The 22,748-nt window shown below is 37.0% G+C and overlaps 3 protein-coding genes across 4 annotated transcripts; all 3 read left to right on the top strand.

Annotated features, from left to right (window-relative positions):
• The first annotated feature begins 379 nt into the window (after nt 1–379).
• LOC121973514 (blue copper protein 1a-like) lies at nt 380–1,168 on the top strand. Its single transcript, XM_042524931.1, has 2 exons — nt 380–617; nt 778–1,168. The coding sequence occupies exons 1-2, from the start codon at nt 434–436 to the stop codon at nt 1,038–1,040; spliced, it is 447 nt and encodes a 148-aa protein (XP_042380865.1). The 5' UTR covers nt 380–433; the 3' UTR covers nt 1,041–1,168.
• A 285-nt stretch (nt 1,169–1,453) lies between these two features.
• Nucleotides 1,454–7,952, top strand: LOC121970426 (protein TIC 22, chloroplastic-like). 2 transcript variants are annotated; one of them, XM_042521154.1, is made up of 9 exons: nt 1,454–1,907; nt 2,016–2,078; nt 3,882–3,956; nt 5,282–5,332; nt 6,016–6,075; nt 6,167–6,238; nt 7,468–7,503; nt 7,586–7,703; nt 7,801–7,952. In XM_042521154.1, the coding sequence occupies exons 1-8, from the start codon at nt 1,500–1,502 to the stop codon at nt 7,673–7,675; spliced, it is 855 nt and encodes a 284-aa protein (XP_042377088.1). In that variant the 5' UTR covers nt 1,454–1,499; the 3' UTR covers nt 7,676–7,703; nt 7,801–7,952. The 2 variants fall into 2 exon arrangements, with proteins under 2 accessions (XP_042377088.1, XP_042377087.1); XM_042521153.1 differs by having other exon boundaries at nt 1,455–1,907; nt 7,586–7,952.
• A 2,843-nt stretch (nt 7,953–10,795) lies between these two features.
• LOC121970425 (galactoside 2-alpha-L-fucosyltransferase-like) lies at nt 10,796–13,174 on the top strand. The gene is made up of 2 exons (XM_042521152.1): nt 10,796–11,350; nt 11,548–13,174. The coding sequence occupies exons 1-2, from the start codon at nt 11,188–11,190 to the stop codon at nt 13,032–13,034; spliced, it is 1,650 nt and encodes a 549-aa protein (XP_042377086.1). The 5' UTR covers nt 10,796–11,187; the 3' UTR covers nt 13,035–13,174.
• Nucleotides 13,175–22,748: the final 9,574 nt, after the last annotated feature.

The raw sequence follows: 22,748 nt of genomic DNA, 5'->3' as shown, positions 1-22,748 counted from the left end.
CTTTACGTGTTGTTACCCTCTCTAAATGCTCATGTGACGTTAAGCTGTCATCATAAACACAAGTTTTAGAAATTGCTAACGAGAGGAAGTATGAACATTAACCTTCAAAAGCAGAAGAACAACAGCAAAGTCAAATTTCTACTCTAAAGTCCACACCAACCATCCCAATTTTGATCCTCTCTCGATCATGGTCATAATTTGTGGGAGCACTAATTAATCCACTAGCAGAAGTCCATGCATGCCTTGTGGAGCATTACCTGAAAATGAAACACTCTCCCACTAACAGTCACCGTGTTTGACGAGGATTGACTTCCATAGTTTAAGAATTCCCCATCGAGTAGACCTAAGATCCTCCTCTATATAAAGCCATCTCCATTAACCTCTCTCAGCACCAATTAATTAACCACATCTGTTTGCCTTCAAGAGAGAAGATATGGGGCTGAGAGTTGGCCCAAGTTTGATGATAAGAGCTGCCGCTGTGCTCCTGCTTGCTTCCTTTACGAGAACAGCAATGACTGCAAGGATAATCGTGGGCGACGAAGCACATTGGACCTTCGGTTATAACTACACGGACTGGGCTATCAGAAGGGCTCCTTTCTATCAAAATGATACCCTGGGTGAGTTCTTCCTCTTTTTTGCCTGGTCTTTACCTCGATGAATGAGTTACAATTGACTGAATTTGTTGGATCAATGTTTAAAGATTTTTTACAAAACAGATTTTTTTTTTAAAAAAATTGTAATTGGTTAGTTTTTGATATGAGTTAATTGTTGCTGCAGTGTTCATGTACGACGCTCCCAACAGCACCACCTTCCCGCACAACGTGTACCTGATGAAGAATTACCGAAGATACCTGGCGTGCAATCTGAAGAACGCGACGCTTCTGGCAAACGTCGTCCAAGGCGTCGGCAGCGGGTTTGAGTACGTGTTGAGGAATAGGAAGCCGCGCTACTTTGTGTGCGGCGAGCACGATGGCCTTCACTGCACCGCTGGCATGATGAAGTTCGCAGTGCACCCCTTGAAGCGTTGCCACGCCGCTTGACCAAAGAAGATGTGACATTAGAAATAAGAAGGAATAAGAAATGTCTAGGGATAAAGTTTGGTTGTTTACATTTCTTATACTTAATTATATTCCTCTCATATTAGTGAGGGGAAATAAATTACGGATCAGTCTATAATTGATTGTCAAATTGATTAAGGGATGGATTGAGTTTTTTGTTTACAGAATATACGTGTCAAAAATTAATCCCTTAACTCATTATAATAAATCTTACCCTTTAGTGGATCATTTGGGTTTCTTATACTTAGTGAAAGAAGTAAATGAGACTTACGTTTAGAGTGACTTTTATTTTAAAATTATTAAAACAAAAACAACAAGAGAGGAGCATAACTCAAAAGTAAATAATAAAAAAATAAAAGGGTAAATAAATTACGTGGTGAAAAAATGGCAATTTAGAAATTTAGTGCTAGGACTCTTCACCTATCTGCCGCCCCAATCCCGATGGACTCCCCCTCGCCCTCGCCGCTGATCCATCCCAACCCTCTCGCGGCAGCAGCTTCCTTCCTCCGCCACCATGTCTCCCGCCTCGGCTCTGAGCTCTCCTCACGCGTCGATCAGGGCCGCCGGTTCGTTCTGACTGCCGCATCCCCGCGGCTCTCTTTGCCCCCTTTTGCGGCTGCTTCCGTTGGTTCGGCGGCCGCGGCTGCGGCCTCGCCGTCCCAAGGGAAGCATTCTTTTGATCTCGCACTCAGCGCTGACTACGTAGCCAAGACGCTGGCCGGGACGGCGGTGTACACGGTGAGCAACTCCAACAACGAGTTCGTCCTCATTTCCGACCCCAATAATAGCTTCCGGTCCCTTGGGATACTGTGCTTCCGGCAAGAGGATGCTCAGACCCTCCTCGCGCAGGTTCCTTTCTTATCTATTCGGCCTTGGTTTCTCCGCCCATAGATGTGCTCGTCGGCTTAACTCTCGTAACTTTTTTCGCTAATTTTTGTGGTTCCCCTCATTTTACAGGTTAAGTTGCGGCAACCCATTTTGGGCAGGGGAGCAAAAGTTGTACCCATTACCCTCGATCAGGTTTTTTTTTTCTCCCTTCGTCTGTTTATCTGTTCCATTTTAATTGCTCAAATAAATCTTCCAGTCATACTGATTTAACTATCATGGATTTTTCTTCTTCTGATCATCAATTACGGATGCATAATGTTGTTGGCAAAATGCGTCCTAGAAAACTGTAATGCATCTTCGGAATTTTTTATTTTTATTTTTTAAGTTCATAACAGAAACTGATACGCCTCATCCTTATGGATCAATCAGAATGGAAAGGTTTTTCTGTCTGTTTGTTCCCCTTTCCTTTTGGATGAAATGTTGTTGGTAATAGTGCAAGGTTGGTCGTATATTATGAAATCAAGTGGGATTTATAATGTCACCTAATTGAGGCTTAAGTTCAACAATTAGTAAAAAAAAACGAAGTATTTTCTTGTTATTGTTCTAGCAATCTACTTCATTTATCAATTCTGTTCAACTTCTTTCTTAATCTTTGTATACTTTAATCTAACCATTTCCACATTTCTGCCAATGGCGGAACATGAAATTAGTGTAATTCGTAAGAAAAAGTATTTCTTTAGACCATTTTCAATGAGTGTGTGACCACTATAAGTGCGTGACCCCTCGGATGGATCTAGTGGGTAGCGCATGAGGTGTTGCCACAATGAGGTCTGGGGTTCGAATCTCGGAAAAGTCGAGGTAAATACCTCCCTTATGTGCTAGTCACTATTCCAAAGGCTAGTAGCCGCCCGTGATTTACCTCCTCTGTGTTGGCCCTGGGACGGGTTGGCGGGGGCACTGGAGGCGAGCGTATTCGCCTTTTGCCACAACTATTGAAAGTCTTGTCTTGAGGAAGAAAACAATGAGAACATACTGTGAATGAGGTTGAGAGGTATTGAACTGCAAGGACTATGGGTTATTATTTGGCCATAGATGACTAGGAGTCATGACTTAGGAGTAGGTAAGATTAAGTTAATAAAACTAAAAAGGAAACAATTTGGCCAATGAAATGCGGTATAAATATTTATGTACATAAATTTAGTGTACGAAACTGAAAATTACTAAAATGGATAATTGATGGATTATTATCTTAAGAAATTAGATGTTGATTCAGTAGTTGGAAAAATAAGAGAAATTTTATTAGAATGTATAGATATATTAAAAGAGGACTGATAGGTTTTGTAACTAAGTTGAGTATACCATATAAACAAATCAAATTAAACCATGATGAATCAATAATATTGAAATTATTGAGGTGATTGCTTCCAAGTTGGTAAAGATATTGGAAGTTACCAATATCCTATATATTCAAGACCAGCCTTTGTTAAATAGGGCTTACGGCCATACTTATAGCTTTTCCTTTTTTCTCAACAAAGAGTATGCTTTGTTCTATTTCAATTTGATTTTATATATTAATTCAGTTTGGTTCATTTTTTTCTAAATCAATCTAAAAAAACTGATTTAATCTAACTCAATTTACTTCAAACAAATGGATACTCCTACTCATGTAAAATGACAAAGTAAATTTTGTATGCACAGAATATCAATTAATTAGCAATCATACTAGTTATTTTTGTTGTTAATATTATTGAATATTTTCGTAGTCTTTTCTCTACCAATTTCTGCTTTCGCGAAAAAAAAAAAATAGTGAGGTCAATTGACCCCATCAGAAACTTCTGGTTACATCCATGTATTCAGGTGAAGTCATTTCCAAACTGCTTGTGCTACACACAAGGATTACTATTTTATTTAAGACTGCAAGTTTATTATTTAATTTACTTTTATTTTACCTTTTATGAAGTTACAGTAAATTTCTCTACCCATTCCATTTTGTAGGTTTATATGCTAAAGGTTGAAGGAATTGCTTTTCGTTTTTTACCAGATCCTCTTCAGATAAAGAATGCTCTGACGGTAAGTTTTTTTGTTGTTGCCCTAATCTATTGTGCTATTTTAGTCAGATCTGTTAGAAAAAAGTGGTTTCCTCGAGAATGTTTACTTGGAGCGAAGAAGAGGGATAACAGGTTGGAAAGAAGAAAATGATCAGTTGGCATGGGTATCTTTTTTTCTTCTGTTTTTTGGTCTCCACTTCTATGGAAATTCGGACTGGAAAAAATATGGAAACATAGCAGAACCTTCTGTCCACTTTCCGTGTCCTTTTTTCTTTCAAGTAAATTGTGTCTTATTTTCTTTCCCAGTCTTTCCCTTTCCTTCCTCCCGTTCCAGTTTCCACCCATGTATTCACTCTGTCAATTGGTATGATTGTCAAATACATTTGGTGTTATTTTACTCGAAGCATGGGCAACATTTGACTTTACAGTTCAAATTGTAGATATATTGATTGGGAGACGTACTCTGTTGGTTTGTCACTTTGTCTTACGGTTTCCTTTCTCGTGCGTTTTTGTTTGTCCTGCCACGTACTTGGTGATGGTATGGAAACAAGAGTTAATGCAGTATGACGTCTTCATCACAACAGGTTGCAACAGATTTTTTTTGCCACATAGTATACACAATGCGTTATGGTTAGCAATCTCATAAACTTAATATAGTTATGCATTGTACCTGTAACCTTACTCAGCTATTTTTTTTTTTGTTTTTGAGTTCACTGGTAACATACTACTGCAGTTGTATAAAGCAATCAGGGAGACTCTGTGCCATTGATTTACTTCAACGCTGAGTACTTTTGCTCGGAAAAAAGTGTTTTTGCTATTAACCTGAGATAAATGAATCAGTGAATAGCTTGCCATTGTTTACTTGGACAAAAATTATTAGAAAAAAGTAGGAAGAAAAATTGAAAAGAAAGTTTCTTCCTCTTCATAGAAGCAAAATGAGAGAAAGGTGGCAAAGCCATATGAATCTACCTTTATTTCTTTTCCACCCAAAACTAGACAGAAAAAGGAGGGAGACACCAAAGGGATGTGTGACAGGATGTTAGATTTTGCATATGGGGGCCCAGACTGGTTGACTGTAATTTGTGTTTATTTATCTCCTTCCCGTTTTCACTAGTTGAAGTAAATACAAACTAAAATATTTTCTTTGTTAGCCTTTTATTTATCCATCCCATTAATTTTATTATTCTTTACAAAAAGATTAAATGTGTTTGCCAAACTCCTCAATCTATTTGCCATGATTTGTGATTTTTTCCTTTTTAGTTCTTTTTCTTAATTTCTTACCCAAAAGATTCCTGTTTCTTTTTTGCTTGTCCTTATGGACTGCATTTTACTAGTTTCAATTTTCAGTTAAGGTCTGCAGATATCTCAAAAGGCTTTGATGGAGTTCCTGTCTTTCAGGTGCAGTCAACTATCAATTCCCTTCTTTATTGATTTTATTCACCAATAGCTGGCTCATATGTACTGAAGAATGTACTTCTAAGAACTGGAATCAAATGATTATAGGGGTTTTTAGAATATTTTGTTGGTGTAACTGACAGGACAAACAAAAAGTGAAGCAAGTTCCTAAACACCATTGTGGGGGCAAAAATCAATTTTTACAATGTATTAAAATACATGTTCCTCTATAATGCTGACAAGCATAGAACCCAAGTTGACTTTTCAATATATGACAATACATGCTTTTTTGTATGATGAGATAAACCAAATTGTGTGCTTTGGTATTAGTTTCTCTCTTTTCCCATAAAGTCTTATGATAGCTAAATGTCGAGGTGCCTATTTGCTCACATATCAAAGACTATGATTTTAACCATCTCCTTTACCATTTTTGTTCTTCTTGTTGAAGTTGTTGCATTAACTTTTATGTTACATTCATCACCATAGTGAAAATTAGTAACAAATAATATGATGTTTAAAATCTCCAAGGATATTTCAAAATGGTGCTTAAGGCTCGTTTTCTCGTTCATTTTCACATGTTTTTTTATTTCTCAGCAATTTATGGATAGGCCACTAGCTTGTTTTTAAGACTTATTCTAATACCTCATTGTTTCTTACTGGTGACAACAATTGATTTTCTTGTGCAGTCAGACCTTCTGGTTGTTAAAAAAAAAAACAAGCGCTACTGCCCCATATATTTCCAGAAGGTTAGATAGTACTGCCTTTGAATGCAGAAATTACACCGCCAATAAATCTGTAATATACGTAGAGAAGCTTGCTAACTCTTTTCTTTTGCAGGAAGACATAGAAAGAGAACTGCTCAAAGCTTCCAAGCCATCAAGAGGATCAGGATTATATCAAAACATAATGGTAAGAAATTGTCTTTCTGTTGAGGGTAAACTTCTCCCCCTGACCCCTTAGACTTGATCACTTTTTATAGGATGCTCTCCAGACTTTACAAATCTTAGTTAATATCCAACTAGCCTTTCTGATTTTCAATATCATCAACATCTCCCCAAATTAACCTCAATGAATTTACTATTCCAACTCCATTAGGTTGTAATCTATGGATTTGTCACATGAAATGTTATGCGCCTGACATTGCCACCCTTATTGGAATGAATGAAGAGGTAGATGTGTCAGAACTAGAGTGAGCTAGTTGGGGCATGGCAGGGCTGGCATGGATGCACAAGTAGTCAAGCCTTTTTTCAATCCAATAAAGAATGATTTTATTCTTCTTTTTGCAAAAGTGGAAATTCAGTATTATCATTTCTCATTTATGTGCCACTTTTTCATGATGCCTGTTTCATTCCTTTGTGCGTTTGTTAGCAAAAGTAAAGCCTTTTCGAAGGATTGTTCTTCATAACCATTTTTTAAAGTTGCTTTTTCCCCTATTGAACCCTTATAGGTTAGCCCAAGTGTTGTTTATTTTAACAATAAAGAATATAATGCTTGCGGGATAAAATAATGACTTTCCAGTCATGCAGTAGCAAGCTTCCTTACGGCGATGTGTCAATGAATGATACCTAGAAGAGGAAGGATTCTGCTTAGATCAACCCTCATGTCATGCAAGAAGTGATTTTAAAGGGGGGGCATGATTGATGTTTTATTATGATTCATGATTCACAAATTTCACATGGTTTTCATATGGAATGGCTAGGAAGTTTTGAGTGAAAATGGAATAGTCATAGTGAAATAAGTTTCTGTCATGAATTGTCTGAATCTGGCCAAATTTTTCGTGGCATGATTTGATAATGAGGTGCGTCGTAGTGAAGCACCCCACAGGCTATTGATAGTACATTGCATTGAACGTTTCTAATGGATCGTCTGAGTTCTAAACTAAGTTCTCACTCCAAAAGGTCACAAAAGGCACGAGGGGGCAATATGTTATACAACTCTTAGAAAGAAATGTGTACAGTCTGTGTAATTATTTAGTAGGAATCACCAGAGACATCTATTTTTCAAAATAGAGGATCCCTCATCAACAATGTAAACTTTGGTAAACTAGGAGGCATGTTTTTTTAAAAGGGTAGAGTTGAGATGGTGATCAACAAATGTGATTACCCCTTCTATTTATTAATTTCCTTATTTCCATGTAGGTCGGAAGTTTGGAAGATGTATTGAAAAAGATGGAGGTATAACCATCTAGTCTTTCCCAAATCCACGTAGGTTAAGGTTATGCTGTCTAACTTCATTTCAACCTGATGCTGATTGCAGATGAATGATAAGGATTCTGGTTGGGATGATTTGATTTTCATTCCCCCTGGGAAAAGCTACACAGAACACATCAATGAGGTCGCAGCCTGATGCGCATGGAACAGAAGGGGATACTGAGGTGAGTCGTTTGTACTTGTCTCCCCAGCTCTTAATCATACCAGGTCGTCCATCGGCTATCATTTTTTCATCATCAGACTGATTTTTAAGTCTCATAGGGTTTATTCAAGTGAGTTTAATCTGGAGGTTTAGAAAACTTGTTCCACAACAACAATTTGAGGGGTGCTAGGGCAAAAGGAAACATACTGGTTAGAGTGAGTGCATTGATAATACTATGCAGGGGATGAATAAATTTCATTCTATTCCTGTTTCTTTGGTTTATCGATGTCATTACGATCGTACGTTTATCACTCACCTGTTCTTCATTGCAAAATTTTTGGCTTTAATCTTAATTTTTCTTCTGCAACAATGCATGTATTTACGGCTACTATTCCTTATGGGAAATTGTTTTGAACATGATTTGGAAGTTAGGATGGTAAAAGGTGGTCCCAACTCGATTGACAAATTTACAGATTGACTTCAATTTTGGGTCAAACAGTGACTTACAGTAAGAATTAATATGATCCGTTAATTCAATTACTAACCAAGTGGAATATATAATATAACAAAAAAACAGGGTTAGGAAGTCGTTGATGAACTGGGTGGGTCAAAGTGGGCAAGTCAGTTACGATTCTGCTTTTAATATTGTATGCACAAATAAATGCCACAATAAGGTATTGATACACGCTACTTTCCTCGCAGCAAAAGTCAACACTAAAATGCATTTTCTTTGAAAAATCACAAAAGTTTCTAGTTTATTAAAAAAAACCGAGTCTACTATTTTCATGAAAATCAATGAAGCTGTATGAAATTATATCTACTTTGCAAAGTTTTTTTTTTTTCTAATTTTCATAGTTGTTTCTAAAATTTTATCTAATGACTTAGAAAAGTTATATGATTAAATGTAATATCTTAATGATTCATTAGACCGTCAATTATTATTTCTAAAAAAGATTGATCAAATTTTTAAACGAGGTTGCATGAGTAGATAAGAATAGGGGCGTCCTATATATCAGATTGGGATATGATATACCGGGACGTCCTGGTGGGTGCTAGAAGTGCTCGGAGCACTCCACGTACCCAATGTCCACTCAATCGTCCATGTTGGGCGTCCACACATAGTGTCCAGCATGGCGTGGCACCATGGGTGATCCGTGCAGTCGGGACATCCCGAAGTCAGTCGGGCATCAATTCATTTTTGATCGCCTGGATGAGTTTCTATATATAGACATATATTTATATGTTGTAGGGGTAATATGTTGTATGTGTAATATAATACATGAATATATATAAATTAATATCTTGAGTCTATAAATCAGACTTGGTAAGGATGATTTAGACTTATGCACTAGTAAGCAGAAGAATGACGTTTCCCTACGTCATCCCAAAAGAACAACAATTTGATTAATTTTTTTTATAAAAAATTAATTTAATTTTTTATATTAGATATTAAATTACTCGAAAGATTAAGAAAAGAGATTAAAAAAGATATATTTTTTATTATCGTTGGTTTAAAATATTTATAATTTTTTTTCTGGTGTTGTCATTGAAAATATGAGATTAAAAAGTCATGATAATATATATTTTTTTATTTAAAAGAAGATATTACTATAATTTTATTTTAGATTTCATCCCAATTAATTAGTAAAGATTTGGATTTTTAATCACACTGTAGAAAATAGAAATAAAATAAAAATATTGGTAAATTAGAAAAAAAATCCTTGATGATAATTTTAATTTTACATGTAGTCTCCAATTATAAAAAATTTTGTTTCCACTTTTAAAGTGTTATTTGCTTCAACTTCCTCATCTAAATATTGTTATTTAATTGTCCTTCAGAATTTTTAGGTCCAAAAATGAGTATAATTTCTTTTAAAGTTAGCACTTTATATTAGAGAATTGAGCACGACTTTTTTCCAACTTAGTATAATTCCTCTTAAATTTAGCATAATTTAAAGAAAATCTAGTATATTTTCCATCCAATTGAGGTGGGAAAAGAATCGTGCTCAATTTGATTGAAAATATATCAAAATGAATATAATTCCTAAGCACTTTATACTAGAATCCAATATATTTTTTTATTGTTTATTATAAGTCTTCCTAAATTCAACATCATTTAAGGAAAATTTAGTATATTGAATACCATTTCAAAAAAAAAAAAAACTAATATATTTTTCATTCAATTAAGATGTAAAAAAAATTGTACTCAATTTGATAAAAAATATATCAAAATGAGTATAATTCCTCTTAAAATAAACACTTTATACTAGAATTTAGTATATTGTTTTTCTGTTTAATAAAATTCTTCCTAAATTAAACACCATTTAAAGAAAATCTAATATATTTTTCATCAAATTGAGTACTATTTAAAGAAAATTTAATATATTTTTTATCCAATTAAGAGGTAAAAAAAATCATGTTCAATTTAATATAAAATATACTAGATATATATTACATTCTAGTTCAATGTAATAGGAATTATATTTATTTTTTAATTTTTTATATCTAAAAATATTAGGAATAATTAGATAAATATATTTATTAGAGAATGTAAATGATTTTTTTTATCAACGGAGGACTATATATAAAATTTTATTTGCAGGAGTGTATGTCAATATTTCATATATATATATATATATATATAGAGTTTTGATCTCCTGCGCGCTCGCACAGTGCGTGACTGTGCGCGTGCGCAGGAGATCGGTCAGTTTTTTATTTTTTTTTAATTTTTTAAATATTTTAAATTTCAAAAATCAATTAAAAAATTTAACATTTTCTTATATAAATTTTTAATACCTTAATATATTCCCTTAACATATTACAATACTTAATAAATATTTAAATTAATTTTATTTTAATTTTTTTTTAAAACCAAACACTATAAACTAATTGGAAAGCTTAAATCCCAGAGGTAAAATTTAAAAAAAAATAGTTTTAACACTATAATCAAAGCCTGAACCCTAAAATAAACTCTTAAAAAAATATATTTTTTTTATTTTTTTATTTTATAAATTAAAAAAAAATAAAAAAAAAATTAAAAACCGTTGTTATCCTGCGCGGTGCGCACAGTCACGCACTGTGGCGTCGCGCAGGATAACAAAATTCTATATATATATATATATATATACTCCTGCAAATAAAATTTGTCTGGAATAGACTATATATAATATACTCCTGCAAATAAAATTTGTCTGCCTGTCTATTCCTTTTAGAGAAAAATTGCTAGCCAAAGTAAACCAGAGGCTGCTTGTTTATTTTTCTCCACTGTGAGGGCCCCCACTCGAGCTGCACCAACTCACTAAATTTATTCAAAGTTCAATGATTGTACCGTCAGCGTGTAGAATAAACCCATAAAGAAAAACGTTGCGAGGATGGACCGATCTCTTTCTTCGTTCCGCACTGGATTCCAGTCCTAATTCTCGTCCGTGAGCTTCTCCTTCTCCCACCGACGTCGACCAGCCGCCTCCAGATCGGACGCAAAAGAGTCACAGGGCGGTTTCTCGGCCATGGCCGACAAATTTCTCGGCGGCGCGTCCACGCGGCCGCTCCTGGTGGCCGCCGCCTCCCTCACCGCCGTCGTCCTCCTATTTTGGATCTCGGGAACCACTCGCAGTCTGCCGCTCGATTCGCTCATTCGCAGCAGCAGCAGCTTCTCGCCCCCTGATCGAGGTGAGATTCCCTCTGTATTTTTGGCTGTTCTAAGGATTTGAGCTCTTTGATTTCGTATAGAAAGTCAAGATCATCATCTACTAGACATCTTTGCTGTGATTAAATTGTTACTTTGATAAAGTTAGATGCCATCGTCCTTCTTTTTCTTTGTTCTTTCAGAAAGAAAAAGAGGTCAATTTGATTCTTGTGCGTTGCAGAACTCAAGAACTGCTCTGCAGCAGCAGCAGCATCTACCGGCGGTCCACCGCCACGGTCACTGCCGGACAAGCTCCTCGGCGGCCTCCTCAGCCCTGACTTCGACGAAGCCTCCTGCGTGAGCCGTTACAAGTCTTCCCAATTCTGGCACTCCAATCACACCCCTTCCTCTTACCTCCTCCGGAAGCTCCGGAACTACGAAGCCCTCCACAAGAAGTGCGGCCCCAACACCGAGCTCTTCAACCGGAGCCTCCCCCACCTCAACGCCAGCACCGGCGAGGGCGGAAACTCCGAGTGCAACTATGTGGTGTGGCTCCAAGCCGGCGGCCTCGGCAACCGACTCATGGCCCTCGTCTCTGCCTTCCTCTACGCCCTCCTCAACGACAAGGTTCTCCTCCTCAGCGTCCCCGGCGACCTCCACGACACCTTCTGCGAGCCATTCCCGGACACCTCATGGGCTCTGCCGTCCGATTTCCCCATCTCCAACTTCGAGACCCATGACTTCTACGGCCAGTCGGCGCGCAGCTACGGCAACTTGCTCAAGAACAAGGTGATCAGTAGAAACAGCACCGAAAGAGCCTTATTGCCGCCTTTTCTCTACCTCCACCTCACACACGACGCCGGCGACTCCGACAAAATGTTCTACTGCGAGGACGCGCAGTCCCTGCTCCAAAACTTCACCTGGATTTTCTTGAGGTCGAACCAGTATTTCGCGCCTGCTCTGTTCCTGATGCCGCAGCATGACGAGGAGCTCTCGAGGCTGTTCCCAGAGAAGGAGACGGTGTTCCACCATTTGAGCAGGTACCTTCTTCATCCCTCCAACTCCGTTTGGGGCTACGTGACGAGGTACTACGAGGCCTATTTAGCCAATGCCGGGGACATACTTGGGATTCAAGTTCGAATTTTCCCCAACGCGCCGGTCAAATTCGAACTGATGCTCGCCCAAGTCATCAACTGCACGCTGAAAGAAGGCATCTTGCCGGACACCCTGATCGACGCGCCGGCGAACTCCTCGACGGCGATGGGAACGAAGGCGCCGAAGGCGGTGCTGGTGACGAGTCTCCAGACGGGCTACTTCGAGACGCTCCGGAACATGTACTACGAGCGGGCGACGGCGACCGGCGAGGTGGTGGGCGTGTACCAGCCGAGCCACGAGGAGACGCAGCGGACGGAGCGGCAGGGGCACAACGCCAAGGCGCTGGCGGAGATGTACCTGTTGAGCTTCAGCGACACGCTGGTGACCAGCGCGTTCTCCACGTTCGGGTACGTGGCGCAGGGCCTCGGCGGGCTGCGGCCCTGGATCGTGATGCGTCCGGACGACAGAAACAACCCGGCTTGCCTGCGGGCGTCGTCGATGGAGCCGTGCTTCCATTTCGCGCCGGCGTACGACTGCAAGGCGGGGAGGAACGTGGACAAGGGGAAAGTGGTGCCACACGTCAGGCACTGCGAGGATTTGAACTTCCATTGGGGGCTTAAGCTCTTCGATTAGGATCGAAGAAGATAGAATTGATGCCGTGAGCGATTCTTAATTATTTATTGTTAAATGTTTATTCATGATCATGAGAAAAATATTCGCATGTTCTTGTTCTTAGAAGAATTTATACAATAATTAATCCTTATTTCTATAAATTTTTTTTTTCAAACTGTAATATCTCTTTGAAAATCCAGTTTTTATAGTTTTAAGTATTTGAAAGATACTGTTGTGGGATTTCTCTTTACATTCCCACTCTCCTTATCGAAGAAATCGGGAAGAAATTAGGAATTTATACTTGGGAGGGTGAAAAATGTGTGTTATGTTGAGCATGATCTGTGTCGGAATTTGATCGGAGAGAGGAAAGTTTATTCAGATCCGATCGAATTTCGACGTCGATCATGCCGATAACAATTTCTTTGGGTTCATCTTCCTCAAGAGTTATAGTGTTGATCGGGATGATGATCAAAAGCTATCGACAGTGGACTGGAGCGAATAGTGAGACACAGGGCAAGTGATATTGGGAACAGAAGATTTAAACTCTACATTGATTTGAACCGTACATTGAGAGGAGGAGGCGGCAGATTTGAACTCTACATTGATTTGAACCGTACATTGAGAGGAGGAGGCGGCTGTATCATTCGCCCCCCTTCAACTCTCATTCTCCCTTTATTTTGTTTTATTCTTATACCTCTTGCAAAAAATTAAAGGGGGGCTCCCGCTTGGCTACGTCCTAGATGAGACGTAGTTGGGAAAAATGGGTTCTTGTCATCTAATTATTCATTGCTTATCGTCATTGTCAACCAAGGGGACCAAAGAGTACAAACTATTGCTGAATTGGTGTACACTAGTGAAAGGAAGGTTGGATTTTACTACGATTCCAAAGGGTCGACAAAAATTTCCTTTGGTATGAGTCGGCATGAGAGACTAGTCGTGTAAAAAGTGATATCGTTAACTTTAACTTGCCCACTATAGTCGACTTCACGATAAAATATAAGCAAATATATCACAAAAGATTTTGTACCAGATTTAAAGATATATCACAAAAGATATTTTACCTTAGCACAACAACTAGGAGGGTAGCCGAGCCAAGCTGAACTTTTGAATATTTGAATTTGACTCGTTTATAATCGAACCGAGCTCGAACTTTATTTAACGAATATATTCATGATTCACAAGCTTATTCGAGCTTTTATCGAGTCTAAACAAGATTAATAAATATAAATTATAAATTTAAATATTCATTAAAAATTAAATTATATATTTAGAGAAAATTATAATATTTTTATTAAAATTTACCATTTTATTCTAATAAATAAATTTAATATATTTATCTATATGTTTCATAAGTAGAGGTAAAATCTATAAATTCAATATCAAAACTATTATTTTTTTATTGAAAAGTTGATAACGAACATATTCACGAGCTAAATATTATCTTAACGAGTCTCATTAAATGAGTTCAAACGAGTTTTTATCGAATTGAGTTTCGAATAGCTCATGAGCAGCTTGGTTCTTTTACACTATTAACAGCGACCATTTGTATGGAAAAGATTAGACATCTAATAAAGTATTTTACACGTACTGAAAATTGATTCCAATATCTATTTGAGCAAAATATGATATTGTTTACCCAAGCAACCCAGTATCATCGATCCTACTATAAAATATAGGTAGGTAAATTACATGAGTATTTTGCCATAATTCAACATCCTTTTATATGGGAAAGATCAGACACCTAATAAGATATTTTACACTAGAATTGATTTTAAGATCTATTAAAGTAACTATATAAATACTAACTACCTAAATATGTGGGGGCATGCCAACTAACATATTACTACATAATTTGTAAATATGTCGTGTTATTGTTGGTGCAGCTGGGCCGACAAGAGGGGAGGGGTGAATTGATTGCAAAATAAGAATACTCTCCTCAAAACTTTTAACTCAAGAATAATAGCAACAATAATAATAAGAAAATAAAATAAAGAAAAGCAGGGAGACTCAGCGAGTTGACTTGGTTACAACCAAGAAGGTTGTTAATCCAAGGCGGTTGAAAAAGCGCACTACGAATCTCCTTCATTGTAGGCGGAGAAGCCTTTTTACACACTAAGAAAAGCACAGAAGTTGCTAGAAATTGAGTACAGAGTTGAATGTCTATTTTATAACTCCAGGGGTCTTTATATAGCTCCTGGAAAGTCTATCTCGAGTCTTGAGAGCGCCTCTAAAGGGGTTGAGGGTGCCTCCAAGAGGATATTCGGATAAAACTCTATCCGATTGCAAACGGCCATATTGACCAAGTTGAGGGCGCCCTCAATAGTATTGAGGACACCTTCAATGTTGAGGGTGCCTTCATCAGTGTTGAGGGCGCCTTCAATGTTGAGGGCACCCTCAACACTGTTGAGGCGCCTTCAACGGCTTCTTTAGCTTTTCTTCATCTTCATGAAGGCTTCCGAAGTTCTGATTGCTTGGGTGATTGCGGCCAACCGAAATAGGGCTTAACTAAACCCAATTTCCGGTCTTCTCTTCGAGCAGGCTTCCGTCCCGGCTTCTCATCCCTCGAACGCCACGCACGTTCTTCTCGTTCACCGGTGTACTCTTTCGCAACTCTCTCGTCCTTCGGACGCACCGAGCCCGTAGGCTCCCTTCCCGTATCGTCCTTCTCGTTAGCTGCGTCTTCCGCTCGACTTCTTGTACTCCTAAGCTCCTGCACACTTAGACACATGAATCAAATAACAAACAGGACCTAACGTAACTTGTTTGATCACATCAAAATAACCACGGGGTCCAACAATTTCTCCCTTTTTGATGTGTATCAACCCAAGTTTAAGTTAAGGAAAAAAATAGACAAGTAATTTAAAGAAATTACAAAACTAACATTTCAAGCATAAAGTTTGAAATTAAAAATAAATTATAATACTAAGTATAAAATGAATTTTAAAAAAAATTTAACTCCCCCTGAACTTGTACTACTAACTCTCTCCTTTTGATCACATAAAAAAAAAATGGGGTAATAATTTTCAAGTAAAAATATTCTAAGTAAAAGTTATTCAAAAAAAAAATTCCTTAAGTTTTTGCAAACACAAATGTTTTGGAAAATTAGAAAAAATTTTAAGCAGGAAAATTTTCTAAGTAAAAGAAAAATTCTAACTTAGGCAATTTTTAGAATTTTTTTTTGAGAAATTTAAAAAAAAATCATTTAAAGCATTTTTTAATTTCTATTTTCATGCTTTATCAGTAAATTAATTAAACATTTTATTTCAATATTTTGGCTTCCATGCAGTGGCAAGATACTAGGTCTTCTTGGTTATTAGAGCAACAATCATTTTCTTAGATAAAACCTCAAAAGAAATTAACTGTTTAATTTTTCTTGCTGAAAGCGCTAACTTAGAAAAATTTAATCTAGAAAGGTTTTTGGAACCCAGTATAGGTTCCTTCCTATCAGATTAATCAAAAACTTAGGGGGTATATAACTTTTGGAAACTTTTCTAAGTTGTCCATGATATTTTCTAATATACCAATTCAACTTTCCATAAATTCTAAGTTTTGATTTTGAAAATTTATTTAAGCATGCATTATTTTTCTATTTTTTAATTTCAATTTTTAATTTTTTATTTTTTGATTTTAGATTATCGTACATCTCAAGAGGACATGTCTTTGCTAAGTTTAATTTTAACATATCATTTTCCTTTTCTAATTTAACTAAATCTTTTGTAAGCACTTTAATAAACTGAAAGGATTGCTTGGGAGTTAGAGAACGTACCTTACTTACCTCTATTTCTGATGCTCCCCTTTCATTGTAGCTTTCTTCTTTTGATGGTCCTCCTCCTCCCTCTATGCTCATTTCTAAGCTAGACTCATCTTCTTCTATTTGATGGTTGGCCATTAGCGCTAGTCCCGAGAAGGCTTCGACTTTAGATTCGGAGGATGACGATTCATCCCATGTAGCCTTCAGACTCTTGCACTTTGAGGATATCGGCCTTTGAGATTTCTCCTTGTCCCTTTTCTTTAGTTTTGAGCAGTCATCCTTGATATGCCCTTCCTCGTTGCAGTTGTAGCATCGGGTCGTCCTTCTGTTACATTGATGCTTTCTCAACTACGATCTAAATTTATTAGAATTAATAAACTTATTTAGTTTTCTTACCAATAGCGTCACTTCAGTTTCATTGATCGACGCTTCGGAGTCGAGATCGCCCATCTTGGCTTGTAGGACAACATTGAGATATGATTTCTCTATTTGTTTCGGCTCTGTAATTTGAGACTCGTGAAGTTCGAAAGTAGAAAATAAATTTTCTAAAGTACTTACCTCAAAGTCCTTAGAGATGTAGTAAGCATCTAATAAGGACGCCCACTCCGGAGTTCTTGGGAATTCGTTAAGTGCATACTGGATAGAATCTCGGTTCGTTACCGATTCTCCGAGATTGGTCAGTTGAGTTATCAGCTCCTTAATTTTCGCTTGGAGTTGCGCTACCTTTTCACCATTGTTCATCCAGAGTTATCAGCTGAGTCTGGAGGATGTCGCGTCTTGCTAATTTCGATTCTGAGGTGCCTTCGTGGAGCTCCAGAAATTTTTCCCAGAGGTCTTTGGCGGAGTCGTAGTTTTCGATCCGACTTACCTCCTAGGGCGGCAGCACGCTGAGTAGATGGAACTCTGTCTTTCTGTTGAACACGGAATCGACTTGCTCCTTCTTCGTCCATTGGTATTCTTCTTTGTCTTTTGGAGCTGTAAAACCATATTTCATAATTATAAGAATATCGAAATTCGTTTTAAAAAATACCTCTATTCGTCGTCTCTATGTAGCGAAGTCTCCATCGAATTTCGGGGGATGAATACTTGTTCTGGCCATCGTCTTGATCTTTGTTGCTTCAGATGGTGGTTAGTCCTTCTAAAGCGGCCTGGCTCTGATACCACTTGTTGGTGCAGCTGGGCCAACAAGAGGGGTGGGTTAATTTCCTGTAAAATAAGAATACCCTCCTCAAAACTTTCAACTCAAGAATAATAGTAACAATAATAAGAAGAAAATAAAATAAAGAAAAATAGAAAGACTCAGCGAGTTGACTTAGTTACAACCAAGAAAATTGTTAATCCAATGCGATTGAAAAAGTGCACTACGAATCTCCTTCACTGTAGGCGGAGAAGCCTTTTTTCACACTAAGAAAGCACAGAAGTTGCTAGGAATTGAGTACAGAGTTGAATGTCTATTTTCTAGCTCCACGGGCCTTTATATATCTCCTGGAAAGTCTATCTTGAGTCTTGAGGGCGTCTCCAAAGGGGTTGAGGGTGCCTCCAAGAGGATATTCGGATAAAACTCTATCCGATTGCAAACGACCAGATTGACCAAGTTGAGGGCGCCCTCAATAGTATTGAGGGCGCCTTCAATGTTGAGGGTGCGTTCATCAGTGTTGAGGGCGCCTTCAATGTTGAGGTCGCCCTCAACACTATTGCGTTCATCACTGTTGCGCCCTCAATGTTGAGGGCTTCTTCAGTTTTTCTTCATCTTCACGAAGGCTTCTGAAGTTCCGATTGCTTGGGTCATTGCGGCCAACCGAAATAGGGCTCACCCGAACCCAACTTCCGGCCTTCTCTTCGAGTAGGCTTCCGTCCCGGCTTCTTGTCCCTTGAACGTCGTGCACGTTCTTCTCGTCCACCGGTGTACTCTTCCGCAGCTCTTTTATCCTTCGGACTCACCGAGCTCGTCGACTCCCTTCCCGTGTCGTCCTTCTCGCTAGCTGCGTCTTCCACTCGACTTCCTGCGCTCCTAAGCTCTTGCACACTTAGACACAAGGATCAAATAACAAACATGACCTAACCTAACTTGGTTGAGCACATCAAAACAACTTTGAGGTCCAACAGTTATTATAGTAAAGGATGATTATATTGTTGGAAAAAAATGTGAATGAAAAGTGGTGGAGTGGATGAAGGAGACTTCATTGTGCATGGGACTTTAGTCCAACATTGGAAGTTTCAAGGCTTAATTGTTGGTTTATATTGTTTCTCAAGCATGTATATTGTGAACAAATGCTTGAGTAGAAGCTTTTTCTTGTGTGTGGGTGTGCAAGGGGATGCAGGTCTAGAGCCCGGATTGCACTGAACTAAGTTGGCTCATGTGTGAGCATGATTTATGCATGCCCAAACAAATTAACCGACATTTTTGCCACCTAAATTATTATTTTTGCCTTAACGCTTAATAAGAAACACACATTAATATAATGCATGTGACGTTTCTTTAGCAAATGAAAAGTAACATCATACAAGGCATCCTATAAAAGGCCTTGAGCATGAGAGGAAAAATGAATAAGGAGAAAAGGAAAAAATATTCCATCCACCTTTCCCCTCTCTCTTCCTCTCTGTCGGGCATCTCTCGTTTGGCAGAATATTGGTGATAACATTCGAGTATTTTTCAGTTCGTCGCGACCACCTGTGCTTGGTGGAGATTGCAGTTTAGTCATTGTATCATGGGAAATGGACAACCACGAAAACCTCAAAGCACCGTGGAGGTGGGACAAATCTGTTTTGAAGAATTTGCATTAAACACAAATCTCGGCTCCTCAATTCCTGTGCACTCTACACGAGCATTCTATTTGGAATCTCGACTACTCAGTCGGACATTTGATCGACTCGGCTATGTGCTTCCCTACTCGGTCGACTTACTTCCCCGACTCGACCACTTGGCAATTGGACTCGGTCACTAGGCACTCATGATTCTTGATAGAGGACTCGCCAAAAAGGACTTGGCCCTCAGCCGACAGCTTGAAATTATCAGTTCAAGTCTCTTAACAGATAAGTTTGAATTTAGTTTATAAATTCAGCGTTTTCCCAAAATCTCTGACAACTTCTATTGTAACAATCTTAAAACATATTCGATTCTGTTGAAATGACTACAGAACGGAATGTTGAGGTGCAACAGACTCAACACGTGCATGTCATCTCCTCCCCGATTGGAACTGTGCCAATCAACCACAGGGAAAAGCTAGAGAAGTTCAATGGACTGAACTTCAAGAGGTGGTAGCAGAAGATGCTCTTCTACTTGACCACGCTCAACCTGGCTCGGTTCTTGACCGAGGACCCTCCCAAGAGTGCTGAGGATGCTGATGCGCAGACCATTAGTGCAGTGGAAGCATGGACTCATTTTGAGTTCCTTTGTCGAAACACATCCTCAACTGTCTTGCCGACTCGTTGTATGCTGTGTATAGCATGAAGAGAACGGCTAAGGAGCTATGGGAGTCCTTGGACAAGAAGTACAAGGTAGAGGATGTTGGGGCCAAGAAGTTCACCCAAAGTTTGGTCAGATGGGTGGTTGGATCTTATCCTAGATTGTCTTGTGATAGGGTCAAGATTTGGTTCTTTTGATTGACTAGTTTTAGGTCTAAGTTGATTATCTTCTTCATCATCATCTATTTTTCTGGTAATTTGAATATTATTTTCACTGATTTCATTAGGTGAATTATTTTCTTCAACAAAAATTACATTAGTTGTCTCTTCAATTTTTTGAGTATTTTTGTTAAAGACTCTATAGGCTCTACTAGTTGTGGAGTACCCTAAAAATATGTCAGTTGTAGATTTTGATGTAAATTTACTTAAATAGTTTTTAGTGCTAAATATGTGTACTTTACATCCAAAAACTTTTAGGTAATTTAGATTGGGTATTTTATTGTAGTACATTTCATAAGCGGTTTTGTTGTAAAATTTATTTATTAATATTTTATTTTGAATATAACTTGTTGTATATATTGTTTCAGCCCAAAATTGGTTACTAAGATTATATTCATTTAACATAGTTCTCGCAACTTCTTGTCATGTCTTATTCTTTCGTTCTACTAGACCATTTTGTTGGGGAGTTATAGGGTATGAAAATTCATGATTATATCCATTAATTTTACAAAATTCAGTAAATTTATGATTTTCAAATTCTCCTCCATGATCACTTCTAATTCATTTAATTTTAGTATCTTTTTCATTTTCTATTAATTTACAAAATTTCTTAAAGATTTCAAAAGTTTCATCTTTAGTTTTTAAAAATTTTACTCAAGTAAATCTTGAGTAATTATCAATTATAACTAAGTAGTATTGGTTTCTGCTTAGTGACTTGGCTCCGTGTGAATCAAATAGGTTTACATGTAGGAGCTCAAGTATTGAGTTGGTTCAATTTAAGTTTGTTGGTTTGTGGGTTGACTTAGTTTGTTTACCTTGTTGACAACCATTACAAATTAAATTTTCTAAGTTTTTTAATTTGGGTAAACCTCTAACTAAGCCATTTTGACTCATTTTTTAAATGAGTCTGATATGAGTGTGACCTAGTCTTCTATGTCATAACTTGGTTTCCTCTTGTTGTGTCAGTAGACACTTTAGTGAGGAGGTTGGTAAGTCAATTGTATAAATATTGTTTTCCTAACCCCTTAAGTGTAATTTCAGGATTTTCAACATTTCTAATTATACACTCAGAGTTGGAAAAAATAACTAAATAACCAGAGTCACACAGTTGACTTATACTAAGTAAGTTAAAGTTAAATTTATCAATTAATAGTACTTTTCGAATAATAAAATCGAAACTCAGTTCGATATTACATGTTCCGATTACCTTAAGTTTTTCATTGTTGCCGAATGCAATTGACCCTAAGTTCTTGAGTTTCAGTTTAATGAACTTCAATCTGTCTCCAGTCATATGTCTGGAATATCCACTATCCAACATCCATTGACCCAAACCATTATGTTCTTACACATAAAGTATTTGATTTGGATCCAATTTGATGAATTAAAAGATAGTTTGATTGAGTTCAATCCCTTAATTTTCCATCTCACCCAGTCTAGATTGTAAAACATGTTATACCTACGGATAATTGTGAGATGATTTATTTTAAGTTGACTTGATTTGAATTTAAGCTTAATTTTAAATTAAGTTTAAATAAGTTTAATTTAGTTTATGTTAAGGTAAATATAGTAAGAGTAATTAAGTAATATTTAATTTAGTTGAATTTTAATTTGGTAAAATTTTGATTAAGTTGAATTTTAATTAATTCAAATTTTAATTTAAGTTGAATTTTAATTAAGTTTGAATTTTAATTAAGTTAAATTTTAATTAATTTAAATTTAAATTTAAGTTAAATTTTAATTAATTCAAATTTTAATTTAAGTTGAATTTTAATTAATTCAAATTTAGATCCATCTCACCCTTTTTCTATATTATCAATCAGAGAACCTTATTTATTTTGTGAGATGATTAATTTTATCTTTACTTTAGATTAAAATCTAAGAATTTATTCACATTTGAGTTAAACTGAGATTTAACAATTAGTTAATTAAATATTCATTTCAATAATTGGCTTCCAAGCTATGACACTAGACTTTCTTGGGTATGAGATCATTCACCACTTTTAGACAAAGCCTTTTAAGGAAATTAAATATTTAATTTCCTTTCTGAAAAACCTAGGTCTAACTACTCAAGTGTGAATCAAGCCTAAGTCCTTATCTACCCTAATCTAAGCATGAATAATAGAAAGCAGAAAAAGAACATACATCAAGCAAGTTTATTTAATTAATATAGTTTTTTATTAGCTCCCCTGGATCATAGCCTCAATAGAGTCTATCAAGGTAATGGATTTGATCCTTGGGGATCCAATATTGACTGAGTCCAACTTGATTAATTAAGTTAGACTTAGGGATTTATGCTTGGACTATTCTCCTATTTGTTCAATTCACAAGTGATAAATGTGATTTAAATTTACGCGTAACCT

Source organism: Zingiber officinale, chromosome 4A, assembly GCF_018446385.1.
Source record: "Zingiber officinale cultivar Zhangliang chromosome 4A, Zo_v1.1, whole genome shotgun sequence".
Lineage (NCBI taxonomy): Eukaryota > Viridiplantae > Streptophyta > Magnoliopsida > Zingiberales > Zingiberaceae > Zingiber > Zingiber officinale.
This window is presented reverse-complemented; position numbering and strand designations above follow the sequence as displayed.

Coding starts and splice junctions, on each gene's coding strand:
- LOC121973514 (XM_042524931.1), top strand. CDS start 434: ATGGGGCTGAGAGTTGGCCCAAGTTTGATGATAAGAGCTGCCGCTGTG. Junction 618..777: donor CTATCAAAATGATACCCTGG/GTGAGTTCTTCC, acceptor TTGTTGCTGCAG/TGTTCATGTACGACGCTCCC.
- LOC121970426 (XM_042521154.1), top strand. CDS start 1,500: ATGGACTCCCCCTCGCCCTCGCCGCTGATCCATCCCAACCCTCTCGCG. Junction 2,079..3,881: donor TACCCATTACCCTCGATCAG/GTTTTTTTTTTC, acceptor TCCATTTTGTAG/GTTTATATGCTAAAGGTTGA. Junction 3,957..5,281: donor AGATAAAGAATGCTCTGACG/GTAAGTTTTTTT, acceptor TTCAATTTTCAG/TTAAGGTCTGCAGATATCTC.
- LOC121970425 (XM_042521152.1), top strand. CDS start 11,188: ATGGCCGACAAATTTCTCGGCGGCGCGTCCACGCGGCCGCTCCTGGTG. Junction 11,351..11,547: donor CTTCTCGCCCCCTGATCGAG/GTGAGATTCCCT, acceptor TGTGCGTTGCAG/AACTCAAGAACTGCTCTGCA.